At 41.5% G+C, this 26355-nt stretch overlaps 2 protein-coding genes across 2 annotated transcripts in view; both read right to left on the minus strand.

The window, feature by feature from the left end:
• The window catches only part of LOC149445900 (uncharacterized), a 37198-nt gene extending 15784 nt beyond the window's left edge, over positions 1 to 21414 (minus strand). Inside the window, exons 1-2 of the mRNA XM_089653164.1 lie at positions 21333 to 21414; positions 20927 to 21238 (exon numbers count right to left, since the gene is read on the minus strand). Of these exons, the coding sequence (XP_089509290.1) occupies positions 20927 to 21238; positions 21333 to 21372 (352 nt within the window). The 5' untranslated portion in view covers positions 21373 to 21414. The remainder of the gene's footprint in view (positions 1 to 20926; positions 21239 to 21332) is intronic.
• Positions 1 to 26355, minus strand: part of LOC149445898 (immunoglobulin lambda-1 light chain-like) — a 537782-nt gene that overhangs the window by 432535 nt on the left and 78892 nt on the right. The window lies entirely within an intron of this gene.

The raw sequence follows: 26355 nt of genomic DNA on the forward strand, positions 1-26355 counted from the left end.
TTATCCCAGGTGAATAGAATAAATAAAAATGTCTTTTAGAGTGGTGTACCTACCCGCACTCACCATAGGCAGTCAATAAGAGACTTCCATGAAAAAGTGACGGGAAATACCCACAGGAAGTGACAGCACAATAATCGTAACAGCTGAAAATGCTCACATGTCTATCTAAAACATTACAGGGCTGTAAATGAGCATAGCAGCAAACAGAAAAATGCTTTAAGCTAACCTCTGAATGAAAAAGCTGTCAAATTAATTGACTAATTCCACAAGCAAGATCAGCATTGCATTAGCTGGAAAACAGGATACGACAAAGCCAGTATACAGTGCCTTGAAAAAGTATTGATACCCCTTGAAATTTTCCACATTTTGTCATGTTACAACCAAAGACGTAAATGTATTTCATTGGGATTTTATGTGATAGACCAACACAAAGTGGCACATAATTGTAACTGGGGAGGAAAATGATAAATGGGTTTCAACATTTTTTACAAATCAATATCTGAAAAGTTTTGTGTGTATTTGTATTCAGCCCCCTTTACTCTGATAACCCTAACTAAAATCTAGTGGAACCAATTGCCTTCAGAAGTCACCTTATTAGTAACTGGAGTCCACCTGTGTGTAATTTAATCTCAGTATAAATACAGCTGTTCTGTGAAGCCCTCAGAGGTTTGTTAGAGAACATAAGTGAACAAACAGCAACATGAAAGCCAAGAAACACACCAGACAGGTCAGGGATAAAGTTGTGGAGAAGTTTAAAGCAGGGTTAGGTTATAAAAAAATATCCCAAGCTTTGAACATCTCACGGAGCACTGTTCAATCCATCATCCGAAAATGGACAGAGTATGGTACAACCTCAAACCTACCAAGACATGGCTGTCCACCTAAACTGACAGGTTGGGGAAGGAGAGCATTAATCAAAGAAGCAGCCAAGAGGCCAAAGGCACTCTGGAGGAGCTGCAGAGATCCACAGCTCAGGTGGGAGAATCTGTCCACAGGACAACTATTAATTGTGCACTCCACAAATCTGGCCTATGGAAGAGTGGCAAGAAGAAAGCCATTGTTGAAAGAAAGCCATAAGAAGTCCCACTTGCAGTTTGCGAGAAGCCATGTGGGGGACACAGCAAACATGTGGAAGAAGGTGCTCTGGTCAGATGAGACCAAAATTGAACTTTTTGACCTAAAAGCAAAACCCTATGTACTGTATAGCAGAAAACTAACACTGCACATCACCCTGAACACACCATCCCCACTGTGAAACATGATGGTGGCAACATCATATTGTGGGGATGCTTTTCTTTAGCAGGGACAGGGAAGCTGGTCAGAGTTGATGGGAAGATGGATGAAGCCAAATACAGGGCAATCTTAGAATAAAACCTGTTAGAGTCTGCAAAAGACATGAGACTGGGGTGGAGGTTCACATTCCAGCAGGACAACGACCCTAAACATACAACCAGAGGTACAATGGAATGGTTTAGATCAAAGCATATTCATGTGTTAGAATGGCCCAGTCAAAGTCCAGACCTAAATCCAATTGAGAATCTGTGGCAAGACTTGATAATTGCTGTTCACAGATGCTCTCCATCCAATCTGACGGAGCTTGAGCTATTTTGCAAAGAAGAATGGCAAAAATTTCACTCTCTAGATGTGCAAAGCTGGTAAGAGGCATACCCATAAAGACTTGCAGCTGTAATTGCAGTGAAAGGTGGTTCTACAAAGTATTGACTCGCGGGGGCTGAATACAAATGAACGCCACACTTTTCACATATTTATTTGTAAAAAAATATTGCAAACCATTTATCATTTTCCTTCCACTTCACAATTATGTGCCACTTTGTGTTGGTCTATCACATAAAATCCAAATACAATACATTTACAAGGAGTATGAATTGAATACTTTTTCAAGGCAGGTTTGTACAGCAAACATAAGCAATTCGCACTGTATCCTGGTCAGGTCAGTCCCCTGATCTCACATTACTGGGGATGTAGACCACTCAACATATCCTGCAATGCATGGCTAGTATAATGCAACTGGCTTGTGTCTTGTATGGAATAGCTAAAGAACGTCAGCAAATAGCAGGTCACACACAGCATAGAGGCAGAGTAGAGTCAAGCAAGCATAGAGGAGTTGGCAGGTGGCATAATAAATGCATAGATGCTGCAGAGATTAACACTCAATAACGCCCTCAGAATACAGTGCATCCAGAAAGTATTCACAGCGCTTCACTTTTGCCACATTTGGTTATGTTACAGCCTTATTCCAAAATGGATTAAATTCATTTTTCCTCAACATTCTACAAACAATACCCCATAATGACAACATAAAAGAAGTTTGTTTTGAAATCTTTGCAATTTATTAAAAATAAAAAACGAAAAAACCCCATGTACATAAGTATTCACAGTCTTTTCTCAATACTTTGTTGAAGCACCTTTAGCACCAATTGCAGCCTCAAGTCGTTTCGAGTATGATGCTACAAGCTTGGCACACCTATTTTTGGGCAATTTCTCCCATTCTTCTTTCCTGTACCGCTCAGGCTCCATCAGGTTGGATGGGGAACGTTGGAATAAGGCTGTAACATAGCAAAAGTTAAGCGCTGTGAATACTTTCTGGATGCACTGTATGCCTAGCAGTAACATGAAAAGGGATATTTCACCATCCAGGGCAAGTCACTACATCCATGGCAGCCATTGTGTATACCACTCCAGCACTACTTCATCTAATACAGCAGCCTCAAGCTGTAATCATATCCTCCTGCCATCAAAGTCTCAGGGCAAATTTCCTCATCCGCTGTTGATACATTCTGCAAGATGGAGTGAGGGCCATGGCACGTTGAGACATTAAGCCATCAATGCATTTTGCCCTTCACTGCTTACGGGCTTCCTCAGGACCAAGGCCAGGTTTTATAAGACAACATTGTCATGATTTTAAGTGGTGTTGGGTGAAGGCGATTTTTTCCAGTGTTTTGGAATTGTTATTTAACCAATTGCCCTCTGGAAGGATTTATTCCCTTCCTGACCGGGCCATTTTTTGTTTTGCTGCACTGTGCTACTTTATCCGGCAACTGCGAGGTCATGTAATGCTGTACCCAAACTAAATTTATATAATATTTTTCACACAAATAGAGCTCTCTTTTGGTGGTGATCACCTCTGGGCTTTTTATTTTTTGCCATATAAATGACAATTTTGAAAAAAAAAACATTTTTTATGCTATAAAAAATATCCAATAAAAAATAAGAAAAATCAAACCTTTCCATAAATTTTTGGCCAAAATGTATTCTGTTGCATGTCTTTGGAAAAAAAAAATCCCATTAAGTGTATATTGATTGGTTTGTGTGAAAGTTATAGAATCTACAATCTATGGGATATATAATGAATTTTTAATTGTTTTTTTTATACTACAAATGGATGTGATCAGAGACTTATAATGGGACTGTGATAGTGCAGCGGGCAATCTGACACTAACTGACGCTGGGGGGAACTGACTCTAGTTGTATATCATCCCAGTATAATCACTTCACCTGGAGGACGTCATATGACATCCACCCAGGGACAAGTGGTTAAAGCCCAATACCAGCTAGAACTTTTTTTGGTATTGGCAGACACTATACCAAACATTTTTGCTTAGTTTTTGTTATAAAATTTAGCAAATAAATAATTTTTCTTCATAAATTTAGGCCAAAATGTATTCCGCTACATTTTTGGGGTAAACATAATCCAAAACAGTGTATATTATTTGGTCTGTGTGAAAGCTTTAGAGCAGGGGTCCTCAAACTTTTTAAACAGGGGGCCAGTTCACTGTCCCTCAGACCGTTGGAGGGCCGGACTATAGTTTTAAAATAAAACTATGGTCATCTCCTGTACTGTATCCGCATTTGTTCAGAGACTGCGGACATACAACGGCGGTGGGAATACTGGGCCGGCCGCTCTATAAGACGCACAGACATTTCCCCCCAAGTGTGCCTTATGGAGCGAAATAGTGTCCCATCATTGGTGTCAGTGGGAAGAATAGTGCCACATCATTGGTGTCAGTGGGAGGAATAGTGCCCTATCATTGGTGTCAGTGGGAGGAATAGTGCCCCATCATTGGTGTCAGTGGGAGGAATAGTGCCCCATCATTGGTATCAGTGGGAGAAATAGTGCCCCATCATTGGTGTCAGTGGGAGGAATAGTGCCCCATCATTGGTATCAGTGGGAGAAATAGTGCCCTATCATTGGTGTCAGTGGGAGGAATAGTGCCCCATCATTGGTGTCAGTGGGAAGAATCGTGCCCCATCATTGGTGTCAGTGGGAGAAATAGTGCCTCATCATTGGTGTCAGTGGGAAGAATCGTGCCCCATCATTGGTGTTAGTGGGAGGAATAGTGCCCCATCATTGGTATCAGTGGGAGGAATCGTGACCCATCATTGGTGTCATTCGGAGGAATAGTGTCCCATCATTGGTGTCAGTGGGAGGAATAGTGTCCCATCATTGGTGTCAGTGGGAGGAATAGCGCCCCATCATTGGTGTCAGTGTGAGGAATAGTGTCCCATCATTGGTGTCAGTGGGAGGAATAGTGTCCCATCATTGGTGTCAGTGGGAGGAATAGTACGTCATTGGTGCCAGTGGGGGGGGAGGAATAGTGCCCCATCGTTGGTGTCAGTGGGGGGAGGAATAGTGCCCCATCGTTGGTGTCAGTGGGGGGGAGGAATAGTGCCCCATCGTTGGTGTCAGTGGGGGGAGGAATAGTGCCCCATCGTTGGTGTCAGTGGGGGGTGGAATAGTGCCCCATCGTTGGTGTCAGTGGGGGGAGGAATAGTGCCCCATCGTTGGTGTCAGTGGGGGGAGGAATAGTGCCCCATCGTTGGTGTCAGTGGGGGGTGGAATAGTGCTCCATCGTTGGTGTCAGTGGGGGGAGGAATAGTGCCCTATCGTTGGTGTCAGTGGGGGGAGGAATAGTGCCCCATCGTTGGTATCAGTGGGGGGAGGAATAGTGCCCCATCGTTGGTGTCAGTGGGGGGAGGAATAGTGCCCCATCGTTGGTGTCAGTGGGGGGTGGAATAGTGCTCCATCGTTGGTGTCAGTGGGGGGAGGAATAGTGCCCCATTGTTGGTGTCAGTGGGGGGAGGAATAGTGCCCCATCGTTGGTGTCAGTGGGGGGAGGAATAGTGCCCCATCATTGGTGTCAGTGGGAGGAATACTGCCCCATCATTATTATCAGTGACACCAATGATGGGGCACTATTCTTCCCACTGACAGCAATGACACTTAACTAGCCGACCCCTGTTTCAGCATGGTGCTGCTGCAGCCAGCATACCAGGTTGCAGCAGTACCATCTGCACGGCACACTTACCGGGCGGTCAGCTGTCCTCCTTCCTTCACTCCGGCCTCTCCCTCCCTTGATTTTCGCGGGGCCACTCGGCTCTGCCTCCTCGCCAGTGATTGGCCACCTGTGTGCCTTTCCTGAGCTACAGTACTCGTGCCCAATCACCGGTGAGGAGGCGGAGTAGAGCGGCAGTGCGGACACTAGTGAGGGAGCGGCCGGAGTGAAGGAGCAGTGCATCCTGGACTGGATCGTCGTGGGACTGGGACCGGAGCCAGGTAAGGGACATCAGCGCCCTGCCCGCCCTTGTACTTAGTGTCCCCTGCCGGCGGGCCGGATGAATGTGCTCGGCGGGCCGCATGTGGCCCGCGGGCCGTAGTTTGAGGACCCCTGCTTTAGAGTCTACAAACTATGGGATATATATTTGAAAATTGATCAGTTGAGACCCTAAAATGTCAGACACTGGTATAGCATATGGAAATGATCAGGACGCTGGTATGGGGTATGGCGATGATCAGGAAGTTAGCATGAGGTATGGTGGTGATAAGGATGTTAGCAGGAGGTATGGCGGTGGTCAGGATACTGGTATGGGGTATGAGGGTGATCAAGATGCTGGTATATGGTATGGCGGTGATCAGAACACTGGTATGGGGTATGGCGGTGATCAGGACGCTGGTATGGGGTATGGCGTTGATCAAGATTCTGGTATGGGGTATGGAGGTGATCAGGGCACTGGTATGGCATATGGGGTGATCAGGATGCTGGTATGGGGCATGGCAGTGGTCAGGATGATGGTATGAGGTATGGCAGTTATCAGGGTACTGGTATGGTGTATGGCGGTGATAAGGGTGCTTGTATGGCATATGGCAGTGATCAGGATGTTGGTTTGGGGTATGGTGGTGATCAGGACAGGTGACAGGGGTTGGCTGCATGTTTTATTATGTATATACTGGGTCAGTGATCAGGGACACAGAGGCACTGATCAGGGACACTGGAGTGGCTGGAACAACAGTCTGTGAGTGTACAAGTAGCCTGACTTTCCATTGTTTACTATGTGAGTGCTGTAATTGGTCACAGCAGTCACATGGTAAAACATTGTGTGATCGCCCGTACACAGCGAATGTGATCCACTGTGTCCGGGCAACACATGGATCGCAGGGCTCTGGGGTGTACACTCTGTGAGCCACACGAGCCATCGATGTGGGCTGACGTACAGGTGCGTTAGCTCGCATCTGCAAAGCTTCCTGTCTGCCGTCTATGTGCAATTGGCGGACAGGAAGAGGTTAATAGAGATGCCTTCAGATGAATGTTGCAGAAAAGTCAGTTTGCAGAGGCCCCTGAGGATGGTCATGATGTAGTGTTTGTCTTGGTGTTGAAGGCTTAAAGATAAGATATGTGGTGATGGAGACCCTCCAGCCAATGTCCAATCAGTCTGGAATTTAGCTTCTCACCGGCAGAAACTGTGATGTGGCAGCAGAACTCAGAGTCAGGTTATCTACTCCACTTTAGTCCCTGTAAGCTCCAAGGAGCAGGGCCCTCAAATCCCTCTTGTATTGAACTGTATTGTTGCTGTACTGTCTCCTGTTATATTGTAAAGCGCTGAGCAAACTGTTGGCCCTATATAAATCCTGTATAATAATAATAATAGTAGTTTCTAGTCTGACATACAACAGCATCTCTAACTACCAGAAGTGACCATTGGATGCCTAGTCTGGCTCCAGTCCAGGGGCGGACTGACAACTCATGGGGCCCCAGGGTAATAGGGGATCATGGGGCCCATGTGTCCTTGCCCAAACTCAAAAAAGCCTATGAAAAATGTACCAGGGGCATCTCATGGGGCCCCCCACTGACCCCGGGCCCTCGGGCAGTGCTCGAGTTTCCAAATGGTCAGTCCGCCCCTGCTCCAGTCTATGTTGGTCACTGAGCCTTGTGCTAAAGCTGGCTATAGAATCTTAGGCCAGAAGGGACAGAGTTAATTAAAATAACAAGAACTGCATGTAAACTTTTGTGCAATAATCAGGTTCACCTACTAATATACTGGAAGATGACCACTAAACACATACAGTAGCACAGACCTTGCTTTCTAGTACTGTGCATGTGTGATAACAACAGGACAGAGATAGATCTGTCACATGGATTTAAATACACACTCAAGAAGCTATGGGCAGCTGCAGTTAAACTATTAAAATACTTGCCTAATAGTCTCTGCTTTTGACCTGGGTGAAGATACAGAGACAATAGCAACCCCTGAGTAGGGATGCATCTATACAAGCATTTTCATGAGTACTTGTGAAAATACTACCAATACCTTAACTGATACTTTGCGGTGCAATTTGCGTTAATGGACACAAATTGCAATGCAAAGATTAGCATGTGATTCCTGTCCAAATCGCATGTATGTTCCCCAGCATGGGATGCCGCTCCTGTGTGAACTTGGGCTATGGCAAGCAGTGCAGTGGGGAAACTGCATGCGATTTGGACAAGTATTGGTACTCGGTATTGGCGAGTACTTGACTGAAAATATTGGTACTCGTACTTGCCGATATAAAAATGGTATCGGTGTATAAGATCATGTGGCTAGTTCTCTGTCTCTTTCTCACTTCCTCCATCTGGGGTTTCTTACCTCGGCACAGAGACAGGAACTGATGTACATAAATAATCTCTGTAAGCATTAAGCAGCAAAGCCACTTACAGACAGTAGAGGGCAACAGATCCGGACACAGCCTGGCATTAGTTTCTTACAATTTGGCCCAAATCCATAAGAAATGGTTTATTAGTTTAGGCTACTTCCATAAAACATCAGTAATACTCACCAAATTCCCAAATTTATTTTTAATTTGCTCACAAAGCTTATTATGCTTATTGAAAAAGGCAATATATAAAATTGCATTTGAGTAGAACAGTAACCAATAGTAACTGGTTAAAATCAGGGCCATCTTTAAGGAGGGGCAAAAGGGGTTGCTGCCCTGGGCCCAGTCATTGTTGTGGGGCTCAAAGCAGCTATCCCATACTTGCCAACTGTACTGGTTTACATTCCCTTGTCCCTGGAAGTCTTTGTTCCAGGTTGTGTCTGATATCTCAGTGTGACGTGCTGTCTCTTATGCTTCCCAGCTCCGTCCTATTACCATGTACAGATAACTCAGGTGTGCAGACCATGTCAGTATTCACATGTAAATAAAGACAGCATTTATATGTAAATAGCGGCGGCAATGTGGCATTCATATGTAAATAGCAGCGGCAGTGTGGCATTCATATCTATATAATGCTCCCCCATTCCACAATACTGGTGGTCAGTGTAAATTCCCCCTTACATTGGTGGGTCCCCTAACCTTCTCAGTCTGTGGTGTACAGGCGGTGAGGAGATGATGTGCTGTAACCTTCAGCAACCAATCAGGGAGATGTAATTAAATGCTGTAACCTCTAGCAACCAATCAGTGAGTGGTAAGGTTGTGCTTTAACCTCTAGCAACCAATGGATGAGCCGCAATGATGTTTGATCCTTTCTTCTTTGCCCCGCCTCTTGTTGACATGACCACCAGATAAAGACTGAAACATGGGTCACATGCACATGCTCAGTTTAGTGTGTATTGTTAGAGAGGTTTTTTTTATTCTTGGGAGGGTGCATGTGATCAGCACAGGGCCAATCAGCACTGTCCAATCAGAGGTTTCACATCCTCCTAGAGCAGAAAGAAAACTCCTCCTACAAGCTTTAACCAGTGCTCAGATGGACACTGATAGAAGTCACAAGACTGCTCTATAATTAGCCTGTGTGTATTCCAAATTACATAAAAAACAACAGAAATTTTTAATTAAGTGTATAATATTCTGCTTAAACCATAACTATTTCTGGTATTCAAATACATATTATTTACAGGTAAAAGGGGTTGCCATGGGGGCACGCTTTGCCCCCAGCATTGCCAACCTCTATATGGCAAAATGGGAGGAGGAAACAATATTCTATAATCAGAAACAAGAATTAATATCGTACCATAGATTTATTGATGATCTGATACTGATATGGGATGGTGATGAATGTTCATTGACCAACTTTTATCAAAATCTCAATATTAATGATCAAAATATCACGTTAAGTTGGGATATAAGTAAGGAAACAATACATTTCTTGGATATCTGTCTATTTAAAGTGGGATCAAAGATACATACAAAACATTATTTCAAATCTACGGACAGAAATGCTTACATACCCACCCATAGCTGCCACCACAAACCGTGGATCACTAATATTCCAAGGGGACAGTTTATGAGGTTGAGACGTAATTGCACTAATATAAAAGACTATCAAGAACAAAGCAAGGTTCTGCTCAAAAGATTAATTATAATCTATAAGGGTATAAGGAAGAACTAATAGAAGGGGAAAGAAAAAAAGTGGAGGCACTAGATAGAGATCAATTGTTGAATGGTACTAAATCTAAGGAAAAGTTGGAGGACAATACTATATCCATGATATTACCTTATAACAAACAGTATAGAGATATACAGAAAATAGTTAATAAGTACTGGGACATATTAAGACTGGATAAAGATTTGAAAAGCATATTAGCAGAAAAACCTAGATATATATATAAAAAGGCCCCAAACATTCGGGATAAGGTGGTTAAAAATATTTTGGACCCACCCCTTACAAATAAGAATATTACTTTTTTCTCAGGAACTGGATTTTACAAATGTGGTAGGTGTTATAGTTGCCGTAGAACAAACAACAACCCAAGACATAGAAAAGAATTTAAAAATCTGATTAATGGACACATATATAAGATCAAACAATTCATCTCATGTGACACGAAGGGAGTTGTATATGCTTTAAAGTGCCCATGTAATAAAATCTACATTGGGAGAACCAAAAGATCATTAAAAGACAGAATAAAAGAACATGTTCGTAATATTATAAAAGGATTTAAATACCATAATGTACCGATATATTTCCAACAATACCACAAACAACAAGTGGAAGGTCTAGAATTTTGGGGCATTGAAAAACATAACACACACTGGAGGGGTGATAACATGGTTAGGGAAATCAGTAAAAAAGAATCGTATTGGATATACGAAATGAATAGTTTAGCCCCTAATGGTCTAAATAAAGAATTTGATTTGTCCTGCTTTTTAAGTGATTATTAATAATAAGGACTAATTCAGAGGGAAGTATATCCAACTAGCTATAAAATATACTGATACTAACACTATATTGGGATTACATTAATTAATTAAATTGGATAAAGTTAATATATAATTTTGATATGTATATACATGCGTTTATTTTTTTATTTTTTTTTATTTTTTATTTTTTTCTTTCTTTTTTTCAGAGGGAAGTAGATCCAACAATCTATAGAATATACTGATACTAATACTATATTGGGATTACGTCAATCAATTAAATTGGATAAAGTTAATATATAATTTTGATATGTATATACATGCGTTTATTTATTTTTTTTTTCTTTCTTTTTTTCAGAGGGAAGTAGATCCAACTAGCTATAGAATATACTGATACTAATACTATATTGGGATTACGTCAATCGATTAAATTGATTAAAGTTAATATATAATTTTGATATGTATATACATGCGTTTATTTTTTTTATTTTTTATTTATTTATTTTTAAACGATTTTTTATATATTAAAGTAAAGTTTTTATATAAATAATAGGAAAATTTTACAAGTAATACGGAAATAGCTAACATTATTATTTTTGAGTGAATATGGGGCAAGGAAATATGTATTTTAATTTGTTACATTGTATAAAAGGGAATTACACACGTCGTCAGAGAAGCCGCAGATGTCTGTGACAAACATTGTATTTTTCAGGCTACATTTAAGTAAACACAAAACGCATATGAACTCTATGTAAAATTAAACCCCAAAAACATGGCCGCGCCCAGCATACCTTCAACAAATGGCGCCCATACACACTATATAAAGAGAAGCAGATTAGGTGACAGTTACACATCATCCCCCAGACGAAGCTACGCAGTCCCTGTGGCGCAACGCGTTGGGGAGGGGCAGTGACGTCACCGCACATCTGATACGGCGAGTACTGACGGCGTGGGGTACACACCCTCTGGCCAGACCTTCACCGCAGGCAGCGGTTGTTTGCTATACAAAAAGCGCTATTGATGTTTTTAACATGTGAGTGTAATGTGAAAGTGAATTAAAATCTGAATTTGTCTCTGGGATAAGGCACCATATATTCTTTTCTCTTTGCATGCATTTGGCTGTTACAACAAGGAGTGGATCAAAGGAGGGATCATCCCTCACAGGCATACAAGCTACTTGCAAGGCTGCAGGATTGAAGCACATATTAGAAGGAGAGAGTGGATCAAAGGAGGGATCATCCCTCACAGACACACAGGCTAATTATAAAGCCGCAGGACTGAAGCAAACCATATGTTGGAAGGAGAGTATGATTTGATTTGATTTGACTTGAACACTATAGCACTTTCTTTTTGCACTTGGGACTTTTTATTTATACCTTTTGGATTTTTTGGACTTTATATATTATTTTTATCATGAATTATTATTTGATTTATTAATTGCCACATATATATGAGTATTTACAATTTTTTAAAGGTATCATCAATTGTTGATTTATTTATATTATTTTTCAAGCACTGAGCACTTTTTTAATTAGTATTAGAGCGCGGTAATTATTGAATTAATTGATATCAAATGCATACCTGTAGAGAGTGTGCAAAATAACCAGCGATCTAGAAAAATATATATGCTCCTCTGTTAGTATACCCTGGTGGCTCACAAGTAAACACACTATAATTACCACAAGACTGCTCTGCCATACCCCACATCAGCCTCCAGATCACCACCTTGATTTACTAAAATAAGTACACTTCCATGTTGTGTGTACTGTGAGAGACCAGATATAGTGAATGCAGGGTCCTGGGTTTAGTAACACTGTAACAAGAAAATTGCCATGCTTGCCCTTCTCCAACCGTCCCCAAGACTTAGTATTCACAAACACAGCGACACTGGCAACAAGGTTGGGAAGCTAATATTTTTTCTCTCACAGATGTTGGTGATACCTTTATGGAGTCCAGAATCATAGAAGTACTTACACATACTGTAAGTTACATTACCAGGGTTGCATCTGCATAGGGGTGGCTGACACAGGGTAAAGGTGCAAGTCCTAATACACAACAATCAGGATCAGAAGATGGCGAAGGCAAACAATGGTCCCTAATCTATCCTCCCTCAAGCAGGAACCTTTCCCTGGGGCTAACTCTCTGTACCTCACCAGTGTGGCTCCTTTCCCTACTCTAGCCACTGAAAATGTGCACCAACCCCAGCAGAGCACTGCTGTTTATTAGCATTGTCCATACTAAAGATGGCTGCTGAGGTCACTGAGGGCTGCTAGATCCAATCAGACCGCAGCTCCCCTGATGACACCTATGGAAGCTACAGAGGAAGAATGTTCCTTTTAACCTTCACTTCCCCTGCACAGTGGCACGGCTCACAGAACCACCTACAACATGGAGGATATTTTACACCTGCCTACAGTTGTCTGACATCTAAACTAGACAGGTGCAGAATGAAAAATTTAGTTTAGTTTAGTATCGATTTGTTAAGCTACTAATTTCGTTTAGTTGCATTTATAATGAAAATCATTTTGTTTATTCATTTTTGACCGGATTCAAATTCATTCAAATCGAAAATATAGAATAGATTCAAATTCATTGCGAAGAATAGCTGGTTCTATTCTATTCAAAATTTGAATATTGGAAGTCGATTATATTATTTCTATTCTATTCTTTTCTTATTTATTCTATTTTCTTTTCTATTCCTTTATTTTTTATTCTGTTCTATGTTATTCTATTATTTTATGTTCTATTCTGTTTTATTCTATTTTTTTTCAAAATTAAAATTTTGGAAGACAGCTATACGTATTTGTTATGTTTTGTTCTATCCTATTCTTTCTTTTCTATTCTATTCTTTTATTTTCTATTCAAATCTATTCTATTATTTTTTTATATTTTATTTTACTCTAATCTATTTCATTTTAATCCTTTCCATTCCTTTATTCTCTATTCTATTCTATTTATTTATTTACTATTCTATTCTGTTTTCTGTTCTATTCTGCTTTATTCTATTCTATTCTTTTCAAAATTTGAATGTCAGAATACGGATAAAATTCTTCTATTCTATTTTTCTATTCTATTCTTTTATTTTCTATTCTCTTCTTTTATATTCTTTTCTGTTTTATTCTATTCTATTGTTATCGAAATTCAAATTTTGGAAGACAGCTGTATTCTAACACTAATACACATAGTCTTTAAGGGAAATCAGCAATGGTCAGCAATATATTTATATTTCAAATTTGTTTTTGAATTCGATTTAGTTTTCAAATTTGATTCTAATTTCGGTCAAAATATTGTTTTGTTATTCCAGTTTAGTTTAAATCAGTTACTAATATAATTCAGAAATGTGGATACATCCGAATCTCAGAATAATAAAAATTTTGATTCATAATGAAATGCACATGTCTATTCTGAACTGCATTTCACCACATATTCCTGTTATAATGTTCCAAACATTGTAGTCTGCTAACACTGCGCTGTGGAGTAAACAATGCTGATGTGCTGATTACAATGCATCCCACTTGTAAGCAAATGTCTACAGAAAGGTTAAAGGGGTAGTTCATCTCTACCAAAAAGCTGCCCATGCAGATAAGGGATGCCTGTAGATAAAAATAATCAGTGCAGCTCTAGATAAATCTGAATAATGCCCTAGCTATAGGTCTAGGCCATTTACATACCTCCTGAAGCCTGATTGGAAAACTTCCAGGGTGTTGCTATGTGAGGCCTAATCATTACTGTACCCCATCAGGGGAGAGAAAGAGAATGTGAGGGGCTTTGGTTCAGAGACAGAGCTGACACCTGTGATGGTGGAGGTGAGCAGTAATGACTAGGCCTCACTGAGCAACGTCCTAGCAACATACTGGGAGTATTCCAGTCAGGCTTCATGAGGTACATAAATGGCCTACACCTATAGCAAGGGTATAATTCATCTTTAGTCAGAGACACAGTTTGGTATTCTCCACAGACACTCCTTATCTGCATAAGGTAAAGGTAAACCTTCTGGTAAAGATGAACTAACACGTTAAAGGTTTTCTGCTGTGCTGACTTATGTTCTGCAGCTATCTGGGTTCACTGTGATGTTTCTCAACTGAATTGGTACAATGTATAGGTGTGGTGGATCTGAGAATTGATTGGCTAGATTTTCCCACACATTTTCTAGAGATCCACATAAAAATGGGCTCTTCCGTGCCCCAGATAGCTGCCTGAGTAAACACTGCCACAAATGTAGCTGTTATGCAGGCCATAGATGGGTCGAAAATCGGCCGATTTTTCGGCCGAAAATAAAATCGGACGATTTTCAGTTCATTAGTGGGTCAATAGGTTGGCCGTTTTTTGGTATTTTGGCAGATTTTTTTTATCAGTAAAGTTTGAAAAAGATCGGCCGATTTTGCCGATCGGCCGATTTTCGCGGCAATGATGGGCAAATCGAAAAAGAAGAAGAAGAGGAAGAAGAAGAAGAAGAGGAAGAAGAAGAAGAAGAGGAAGAAGAAGAGGATGAAGAAGAAGAGGATGAAGAAGAGGATGAAGAAGAAGAGAAGAGAAAGAAGAGGATGAAGAAGAAGAAGAAGTAGAAGAGGATGAAGAAGAAGAAGATGAAGAAGAAGAAGAGGATGAAGAAGAAGAAGAGGATGAAGAAGAGGAATAAGAAGATGATAAAGAAGAAGATGAAGAAGAAGAAGTTGAAGAAGAAGAAGAGGATGAAGAATCAGAAGAGGAAGAAGATGAAGAAGAAGAAGAGGAAGAAGAAGAGGATGAAGAAGAAGAGGATGAAGAAGAAGCAGAAGAGGATGAAGAAGAAGAAGAGGATGAAGAAGAAGAATTCCAGTCCGGCAAAAAGTGTCCCTGCAGAGAGCTCCACTATTTCTTTGACAGTTCTTTGACATTTATAGCAGTTGCAACAATGTATCTATTTGTTTCCAAATAAAAACATCTGTATCCGAAATGGATACAAATAGATACATTGTTGCAGCCGCTATAAATTTCAAAGAACTGTCAAAGAAATAGCGGAGCTCTCTGCAGAGACACTTTTTGTTGGCTGTAGACGGGATGAAAATCGGCTGATTTTTTTTACCGTTCCTGGTAACGTCGGCCAATTGAACGACCGATTTTTCATTTTTTTAAAGATAAATCATCTGGTTTTCTCCCCATCTATGGCCTGCATTACTCTGATGGAGTGGTCACCCACTTGGGGGTGGGGTGATGGGAGCCCAGTGGGGTCTGGAGCCTAAGGATCTTAATGGACTTGTTGCTACTAATTGTGGACTTTTTTGCCTTTGTGGATTGTCACCAAATCATGGACTTTAAGGGACTGTCCCTGCCTTGGTAGGTTTATTGCCTAAGTGGACTCTTACCTGGAAAGGTTTGCTTTTGTTAACTTGCCATCTGCCTAGGATACAGTCACTTTATGGGGCACTTAGAGACCCTCTGTACAGGAATACATGGGGAGTTGCTGTTTGAAGACTGTTCCTTTATGTTTTGCACTATTTCAGTTGTTCCTTTAACCACTTCAATGCCGGGCACTTATACCCCCTTCCTGCCCAGGCAAATTTTCAGCTTTCAGCGCTGTCGCACTGTAAATGACAATTGCGCGGTCATGCAATACTGTACCCATATGAAATTTTTATCATTTTTTTCACACAAATAGAGCTTTCTTCTGGTGGTATTTAATCACCACTGAATTTTTTTTTTTTGCTAACTAAAACAAAAAACACTTGAAACTTTTGAAAAAAAAGCACTTTTCTTCGTTTGTTATACAATTTTGCAAATAAAAAACATTTCTTCGTAAATTTAGGTCAAAATGTATTCTACTACATTTCTTTGGTGAAAATATTAATAATAATTTAATTTATATATTTTTTTAAATGTTTCTATTATTTTTTTTATTTATTATTAAATTTTTTCTTTTTTTTACTATTTTATTTTTCAGCACACTGTGACCAAAGCAATACAGTGTTACCATACTAACATTGAACTACTCTGGGCAAGTGCTCAGGTTTTATTTTTTCTATTTAACCACCTTCCGCCCGCCCTATAGTACAATGATGGGCGCAAGGTGGTTCTCTCATTCTGATAGGACGTCATATGACGTCCTACCATTCTCACTGCGCATGCACGGCTCAGGGAGCGTGCAACACGCCGATCGCCGGTGCGCTGTGTCCCTCGGACACAGCGGATCAGGGAAAGAGCCGAAGATGTCGGCTCGGTCATGTGATCAGCTGTGTCCAATCACAGCTGATCACATGTAAACACAGAAATGCTGGTTATCGGCATTTCTCTCCTCTCGAGCTGTCACGCTGATAGCTCGAGAGGAGAGCTGGTAATTGGCTTTCCGCGGAGGTGACATGTACACTGATCATCAGGGCACTGATGATCAGTGTGGCCCCAGAAGTGCCACCTGTCAGTGCCACGTGCCACTGCCCATCAGTGCCACATCAATGCCACATATCAGTGCATACCAGTGCACATCAATGCCACATATCAGTGCCCTTCTGAGCTGCCTTTCAATGTCACCCATCAGTGCCAGTCAGTGCCACCTATCAATGCCAATCAGTGCCAACTCTCAGTGCTGCCAATCAGTGCCACCTATCAGTGCCAGTCAGTGTCGCCTATCAGTGCCAGTCAGTGCTGCCTATCAGTGCCGGTCAGTGCCGCCTATCAGTGCCATATATCAGTGTCATGTATCAGTGCTGCCTTTCAGTGCCCATCAGTGATGCCTGTCAATGCCCATCAGTGCAACCTACCAGTGTCTATCAGTGCAGCCTATCAGTGCCCATTAGCGCACATCAGTGAAGGAGAGATAATCACTCATTTACAAAATTGTATAACAAAAACTAAGAAAAAACTTTTTTTTTTCAAAATTTTCAGTGGTTTTTGGTTTGTTTAAGAAAAAATAAAAATACCAGAGGTGATTAAATACCACCAAAAGAAATCTCTATCTGTCTCAGAAAAATGATAAAAATTTCATATGGGTACAGTGTTGTATGACCGCGCAATTGTCATTCAAAGTGTGACAGCGCTGAAAGCTGGAAATTGGCCTGGGCAGGAAGGGGGTATAAGTGCCCTGTAGGCTAGTGGTTAAACACATTATGATTGCTAATACCAATGTATTTCATTGATATTTGCAATCATTGTTACTGAATTAAACTGATTAATTTAGTCTTTTGTTGTAATTAGCTGTGATTGGGCAAAGCTGATCACATGATACAGATGGGCTGTGATTGGCCCTGTCTGTATCATGTGATTGCCTTGACCAGTCACAGCTAACAACATAATTGTATACAATGGATGGCATGACAGGAAGCCATCCATTGTATACAATTAACATGTGATCTGCTGTGATTGGTCAGAGCGTTCACATGACACTGGCAGCGGGCCGGTGTAGTGATATGTGATCGGCTGTGTCCCGTGGACACAGCCGGTGACAGATTGAGCCACTGCGCGGCCCCACGGCCACATGAGCGGCTAGTTTTGACAGGACGTCATATGACGCCCATTCACAACGGCGAGTGTCCGCCCGGCCGTCAATCTGCTATAGAGCAGGCGGGAAGGTGTTAATAACTTGATCTGCAGTTTCTCAAAGGGGTGCATGCATGGCATATCTAAAGAATGGGGGACTGTAGGTTAGAGTACATACAGTACATTTTAGTCCAGCATGGAGTTTGCTGTCAAGCATAGCTATATTGCCTTTGCTAAAGGCAACCATACATTTATCATTTCTAAATACAGCCAACCAGCCAGGGAATGGGTGACTTGGCATAGGGTGCCGGTTACTCTGGTAGTGAAGGGAGTTAATTGCTTGGCACCTTCACTAGCTGTCAGCTCCCCACATACTGGGACCAGATCCGCAACATAGCATACCTGGAACTTAGCCTGGAGGTCACGGGAGAGTTATATAGAGAGCTCCTGAGAGAGAGACAGCAAGCATGGGGTTACAGAGTGTAGTGCATTCCTTGTATCCAGTGGCAGCAGTTGGACATACAGTATGTATGAGAGTGAGGTGACAGGAATTGCTGGGTTGGTGGATGCCAGTACGGGCTTTGCGATACTGGTTCTTAAATGCTGCACACCTAGGAAATTATGTTCTCTAACTGCAGTGGTGTTTAATAATGATGGGCTGCATGTTCGAGTTGCTTTGACTTGGACATGGGCCGTTCAGTGAACACACGAACGGTACAGACGTTTGCCTGCCGCTCTTCACAATACACTGCTTCCTGACAGTGCATTGTGATTGGCCAGGTGCAATGCTTCGACCAGTCACAGGGCATGATGATACCACAAGGGGGTGGGGGTGATCTCTCCCCCTTGTGACATCATCACCCTATTTAAGAACTGTCATCGTGGCGCAGCTGTCAGACAGCGGAGCAAATTTTTTTTTCTTTTTTGGGTTGGCGGTGGCAGCAGGCATCATGATTGACATTGGATCTACTTAAGGGATCTTTTTTTTTTTTTTAGATCTAATAAAGGACTTGTCAAAGACTGTTTCCGGGTTTTTTTTACACTACACTTTTTTTTGGTGAATGGGTAGCGGTACCATGTACTGCATACTCATTCACATAGGGGAACGCGGGATCTGGGGGCTCCCTTGTTAAAGGGGGCTTCCAGATTCCGAGAAGCCCCCCACCCGCAGACCCCCACAACCCTGGCCATGGGGACAAGGTGTTTTGAGGGGGGGAGCCCCCCTGCTCCACAGCACCCCTCCATGTGGTCTGGAATTGTTCAGGGGGGGCACTTACTCGTTCTGCCCCTTTCCTGACCTGTCGGGCTGCATCCCCAGATAAGGGGCAATATAAGGGGGACACAGACCACCAATGTAAAGGATGCACAGACACTGTCGGTGTATGAATGACTTTTTCTCCTCCCATTGGTCATCTTTACAGAGTGCTTTTCCTCCCTCTGACCACCGCAGAACCCCACAACCACCCGCCAGGGTTGTGGGAAAGAGGCCCATGTCCCCATGAACATGGGGACAAGATGCTTTGGGGGGGGGAGCCCCCCTGCCCCACAGCACCCTCCATGTGGTCTGGTATGGTTCCGGGGGGCACTTGCTCGTTCCCCCCCCCCTTTCCTAACCTGTCAGGCTGCATCCCCGAATAAGGGGCAATATAAGGGGGACACAGACACAGATCACCAATGTAAAGGGTGCAGACACTGTCGGTGTATGAAATACTTTTTCTCCTCCCATTGGCCACCTTTACAGAGTACTTTTCCTCCCTCTGACCAGCAACACGGAACATTTTGTCTCCTGACACCAACACCATGACATTTATTGCTGGCTGCTGCACTCTATACATTGTGTTCTACATATCAAAGTGCTTACTGCTGTACATTACATACTCCTGACTATATTACGTCTTGTCTAAACAGTTGCAGGTTTCCAAGTATTTTCTATTTTTTTGTCCATATTCTGTTTTTTTTTTAAAGACAATCCTTTAGGTTGAAGTGTGCCTGTGGAACTCTCATTTGTGGTACTGTAGTTATGGATATTTTTGTGGATGAAAGGACTTTGGCAAATGTGTGCGATGTATACTGAATGTAGGCTTAGACTACAGTATATTTAACCATGTTCCTTTAGGCCAAGCCCAATATCCAGCCATGTCTAGGAATCTTGTTTTATGGCTCAGTAATTAAAATGTAACTAAGGAGAGTAGTGAGGGATTAGAACACTTGTCTGTTTTTTATTGACATCTGTGCGCCCTTAGAGATTCAACTTCTCCATTTGTCCTGGTAACCATTAACACAATGAAAGTGAAAGTTTTGAAGGATCACAAGAACAGGTGAAAATGTTTCATCAGAACATTATTTCTGGTGATCCTAACGACTACCAGGGATCTCCTCACTTTGGAGGGATTTCTTCTCACCTGGCTATGTGACAGGAAGTAAAAGGAAATCTCTCCAATGGAAACAGAAACAGAAAAAAAATGACAGATGGTTTCAAGATATTGTCCTTGCGTCATCGCTTTCCTAAGAGTACCCCAGGTATTTCAAAATCCTAGTTACACCTTTACATTACAGTATTATAAATGTATGACATTGTAATGGACATTTGAGGAAAATGTCCTAAAACATATACAAAACTTTTATAAACATTATGCTGGTCCTTTTTTTTGGTTTTGGCCAGACACCCTATGAAAAAATTCACTTTCAACCTTTCTATTATTTTGTTACAATTTGACCTAAATTGATAGGAAAAGGTTTTATTAGCGTAGTCTACTTCAGTAGCACATCAGTAATACTCATGGAATTCATACATTTTTTTTTTTAATAAGCTCACAAATTGTTATTATGTTTATTGAAAAAGACAATATAAAATTGTATTTGATAAACACAGTAACCAATACAAAGTGGTTAAAACTATTCTAACTGCAGCCAGACCAGTGAAAGTTAAATTCCGTGAGGTTGCTACATATGTATTTGCTTATTGTTCTTTGGCTATTTAAATAAGTACAACATACCTATGAGCAAAAAAAGAGGAAGTTTGCATTATGTCTCACTGTGTGTAAATTTGTAGCACTGTGTGCGCACTCCCAGTCCACAGAGAACAGTAATATTCCCCGTCATCTGCATCCTGTACATTACTGATAGACAAAACACTTGAGCCTCCTTGGATGGATCCAGTAAAACGTTCAGAGGTTCCTGGGGGTTTTACATTATGATTACTGCTTCCATCACTACCTGTTAAACCTTTAGGAACACTCCCAGGTGCCTGATACACCCAGTATGGGTAGTTACCACCAGCTACAGAGCCATCACTACGACCACAGGACAAAATTACATTACCACCAAGAGACGCGGTTATTGTGTGTTCCTGAATGATAGTAAACTGAGCCACAGAATCTGCATCAAAAAAAGAGAGAATGTTAATAGCAGAAAAAAACATCCTAGTATATTTATATCCAGTAATCTTAATAAAGTATCAAATATAAATTACAGGAAAAATAAGTGATGAAAGAGAAAACAGTCCACAACATGATCAGGATGATGAGGAATCACTTTGACAGAACAGAGTTTACTGTAGTTGAATCCATTCCTCATTCTCATAGTTATACTCTGTATATAAACCACACCTTTCTATGCAAAGTGTCTCAGATTTATTTGCTGTCAGCAGCCTCCACCTACTATATATACAGCTGTGTTCAAAATAATAGCAGTGTGTTAAAAAAAGTGAATAAAGCTCAAAATCCTTCTAATAGCTTATATTTCCATACACACAAATGCATTGGGAACACTACACATTCTATTCCAAATCAAAACATGAAGAAAAATATATCAAATTTTGTTGTTCCTCTAAAACAATTGAAGAAAAGTGAATATTAGACTGTTCAAAAAAATAGCAGCGTTTGTATTCTTCTTTACAAACTCAAACATTCACTATATAAACTGAAAAATGTTTGAAGATTTTGCTTTCCTTTGAATCACTTAATATTTAGTTGTATAAGCACTGTTTCTGAGAACAGCTGTACATCTGTGTTGCATGGAGTCAACCAACTTCTGGCACCTGTGAACAGGTATTCCAGCCCAGGATGATTGGACTACATTCCACAGTTCTTCTCTATTTCTTGGTTTTGCCTCAGAAACTGCATTTTTGATGTCACCCCACAAGTTTTCTATTGGATTAAAATCCAGGGATTGGGCTGGCCACTCCATAACGTCAATCTTGTTGGTCTGGAACCAAGTTGTTGCACGTTTACTGGTGTGTTTGGGGTCGTTGTCTTGTTGGAACACCCATTGCAAGGGCATTTCCTCTTCAGCATAAGGCAGCATGACCTCTTCAAGTATTCTGATGTGTTCAAACTGATCCATGATCCCTGGTATGCGATAAATAGGCCCAACACCGTAGTATGAGAAACATCCCCATATCATGATGCTTGCGCAACCATGCTTCACTGTCTTCACAGTGTACTGTGGCTTGAATTCAGTGTTTGGGGGTCGTCTGACAAACTGTCTCCGGCCACTAGACCCAAAAAGAACAATCTTACTTTCATCAGTCCACAAAATGTTGCGCCATTTCTCTTTAGGCCAGTCAATGTGCTCTTTGGCAAATTGTAACCTCTTCAGCACATGTGTTTTTTTTCAACAGTGGGACTTTGCGGGGGCTTCTTGCAGATAGCTTGGCTTCACATAGGTGTCTTCTAATTGTACAGTACTCACAGGTAACTTTAAACCTTCTTTGATCTTCCTGGAGCTGATTGTTGGCTGAGTCCTTGCCATTTTGGCTATTCTTCTATCCATTCGAATGGTAGTTTTTCGCTTTCTTCCACGTCTTTCAGGTTTTGGTTGCCATTTTAAAGCATTTGCGATCATTTTAGCTGAGCAGCCTATCATTTACTGCACTTCTTTATATGTTTTCCCATCTCCAATCAACTTTTTAATCAAGGTACGCTGTTCTTCCGAACAATTTCTGGAACGACCCATTTTCCTCAGAATTTCAGACAGAAATGCACTGAAACCAGCATGTACAACATTTGCTGGCTTCCTTCCTTAAATAAGGGCAATAATTGCCACCTGTTTTATATATATATATATACACACACACACATATATTTACTGATAAAATGTTTACATATGTTAAATAAAAAATTGTGCCTATTTTTCTCTATAGTTTCAAGTACTGTAAGTACTGAATTCTGGCTGAATAAATATGTGTGTTTGTAACTGAATGATTTATACTTGCTTGATTTATATGTACTGTAAACTGTATGTAACAGACAAAGCATCATTCTAGCATTAAAACAATTGCAGAAAATAAAGGTTATAACAATTTAGAACCCTTTCACACCAGCAAAGCTAACGCAGCAGTGCACTATGATGTAACAATGCTGATGTGCTGATTGCAATGCATAACACTGTTAACCTTTTTTTGGTTTTTTTTTTAACTTTGATGAAATGTAAACATTTTTTTTTTCTTTACTGTCCGTGGCAAGGTTCAAAAACTTTCCATACCATAAACCACAGAAGATGCAATAAAAGATGTAATAAAATAAACTGTTTCTAACATGTCCTGTTCTATCCAAAAGTACAAAAAGGCTTGAAATGAAGTTCCGTTGTTGAAAAAAAAAGACTTAAAAAAAAAAATTAGAAATACATGAAAGCTGTAGTCTATTCTGTTACTGAAATCTAAACTGCATTTCACCATACTGTATCTTCCTGCTGTAATGTCCCAAACACTGTAGCTTGCTGGACCTCCATATTATTAGATGGAAAGCCCAGACTCTGCAGCCAGATCACATGACTTAGCATAAAATGTACTCAAACCAAGGTAGAAAAGTCAGAAGGAGCTGGAATCCTCCGAAGTTTTAAGACATTAGAGGTCAGTGTTACAATGTCCTTTGGAAACCAAGATGATGATGCCAAAGTGTTCTCCCCCTTTTTCCTTAAGCTGAGATAGAGCTTACATATCCACAAGTGCAGAGGCCATGTAGATGAAGGTGGAGAAATGACAACCATAGCATGCCGGGTATAAGATTACCAATCTTTGGTGGATAGAAAACTGAATGGGATGGGAAATGTGGTGGTGGTGGGGGGGGGGGGGGTTGCAACAGGGTAAAACTAGATTTAGTCATAATGACCTTGGTGAAACAGAGCAAGAATTGATTAGCGTTATGGTAACATAAATGTGTCAAAGCCGTTGTGACAACTTGGGCCTTTCCTGCCCATCTTTATTTAAAAGGGCAAAGAAACTATGGTTTCCACCATCAAAACAAACAAAATAGTATTCAGTCTCCTGGCTCTCTCTTTGCAGCTCTAATGCTCAAGCTTAGTACCTTAGGTCCTCCTGACTGTCCAACACACATCCCAGTGCTCATATGCACAAATGGTGTACCTCTGTCAGCTCTGTCTCTTGTCACTTTCCTGCTGCCCCATCTCTCACAGGCTCGTGCCTCTATCTGTCCTGTTCTTGACGGTACAGCCATGCACCTCTCTCTGCTCCCAACAAGCATTGACCCCTTTGGAGCTCTAATTCTGTCTCTTCTAAGAAGCCAGCACACACCTGTGCCATTAGGGTGCTTGTTTACCACAAAACCCGGCCTAGACTGGCGTTTTGCACAGTAGTATGGCCTTGCCCTGCCACACTGTGCAGAAAGAAAAAGTGGGCATAGTGGACAGGACATAAGGACTGCAATATAAAGATCTAAAATATTACTTGATAGTTGTAATGAGAACTGTCTACTCAATGCTGGCAGTGCTGAAGGATGAAAAGACAACCAGATAATTACATGTGTAGACTCTGATCACTAATGTAAGGGGGGCACAGACACTGCCAGTGCTGGGGGATGCAGACACTTACTGCCAATGTAGGGGGGCACAAACACTGACTGCAAACGCAAGGGGGGCATAGACACTGACTGTCAATGTATGGTGGGCACAAACACTGATTGCCAATGTAAGCATGACAGACACTGACTGCTAATGTAAGCATGAAATGGACACTGACAGCCAATGTAATGGGGGACAGACACTGACTGCCAATGTAAGCATGACATAGACAATGACTGCCAATGTAAGCATGAAATGGACACTGACTGCCAATGTAATGGGGGATAGACACTGACTGCCAATGTAAGCATGACATAGACAATGACTGCCAATGTAAGCATGAAATGGACACTGACTGCCAATGTAATAGGGGATAGACACTGACTGCCAATGTAAGCATGAAATAGACACTGACTGCCAATGTAATAGGGGATAGACCAGGGGTGGGCAAACTTTTTGACTTGAGGGCCGCAATGGGTTCATATATTGGACCCGGGGGCCGGACCAAGAGTAGATGTGTATGTGTCATCCATAGTAAGTATAGTAATATTCCCCCATAGTAATTAATCCCCCATATAGTAATTCATCCCCCATAGTAATTCATCCCCCATACAGTAATTCATCCCCCATAGTAATTCATCCCCCATATAGTAATTCATCCCCCATAGTAATTCATCCCCCATAGTAATTCATCCCCCATATAGTAATTCATCCCCCATATAGTAATTCATCCCCCCTATAGTAATTCATCCCCCATATAGTAATTCATCCCCCATAGTAATTCATCCCCCCTATAGTAATTCATCCCCCCTATAGTAATTCATCCCCCATATAGTAATTCATCCCCCATAGTAATTCATCCCCCATATAGTAATTCATCCCCCATATAGTAATTCATCCCCCATAGTAATTAATCCCCCATATAGTAATTCATCCCCCATATAGTAATTCATCCCCCATTATAGTAATTCATCCCCCAATATAGTAATTCATCCCCCATAGTAATTCATCCCCCATATAGTAATTCATCCCCCATATAGTAATTCATCCCCCCATATAGTAATTCATTCCCCATAGTAGTTCATCCCCCATATAGTAATTCATTCCCCATATTAATTCATCCCCCATATAGTAATTCATCCCCCATATAGTAATTCATCCCCCATAGTAATTCATCCCCCATATAGTAATTCATCCCCCATATAGTAATTCATCCCCCCTATAGTAATTCATTCCCCATATTAATTCATCCCCCATATTAAGTCCCCAAGTCCCCCCTGTGTCAATTCACTTACCTTTGCTCCGCGCGTTCCTCTCGCCCCGCGCCGTTCCGGTGTAGCATGAAAATCTGTCTCCTATGAGGATCTGTCCCCCTCGACGTATCTGCGCATGTGCCAGTTTCAGGCATTAGCAGCCGATCGGCGATCTCCGGCACATGCGCAGATACGTCGAGGGGGACAGATCCTCATAGGAGACAGATTTTCATGCTACACCGGTCTTCAGGGCGGACTGTGAGAGGAGCCTAGTGGGAGCCTAGCTCCGCGGGCCGGATTAAAAGGTCCGCCGGGCCGTATACGGCCCGCGGGCCGTAGTTTGCCCATTGCTGGGATAGACACTGACTGCCAATGAAAGCATGAAACAGACACTGACTGCCAATGTAATACGGGACAGACACTGACTGCCAATGTAAGGGCTCA

Source organism: Staurois parvus, unplaced genomic scaffold, assembly GCF_062004578.1.
Source record: "Staurois parvus isolate SC_StPar_1 unplaced genomic scaffold, SC_StPar_1.0 ptg000704l, whole genome shotgun sequence".
Taxonomy (NCBI): Eukaryota; Metazoa; Chordata; class Amphibia; order Anura; family Ranidae; genus Staurois; species Staurois parvus.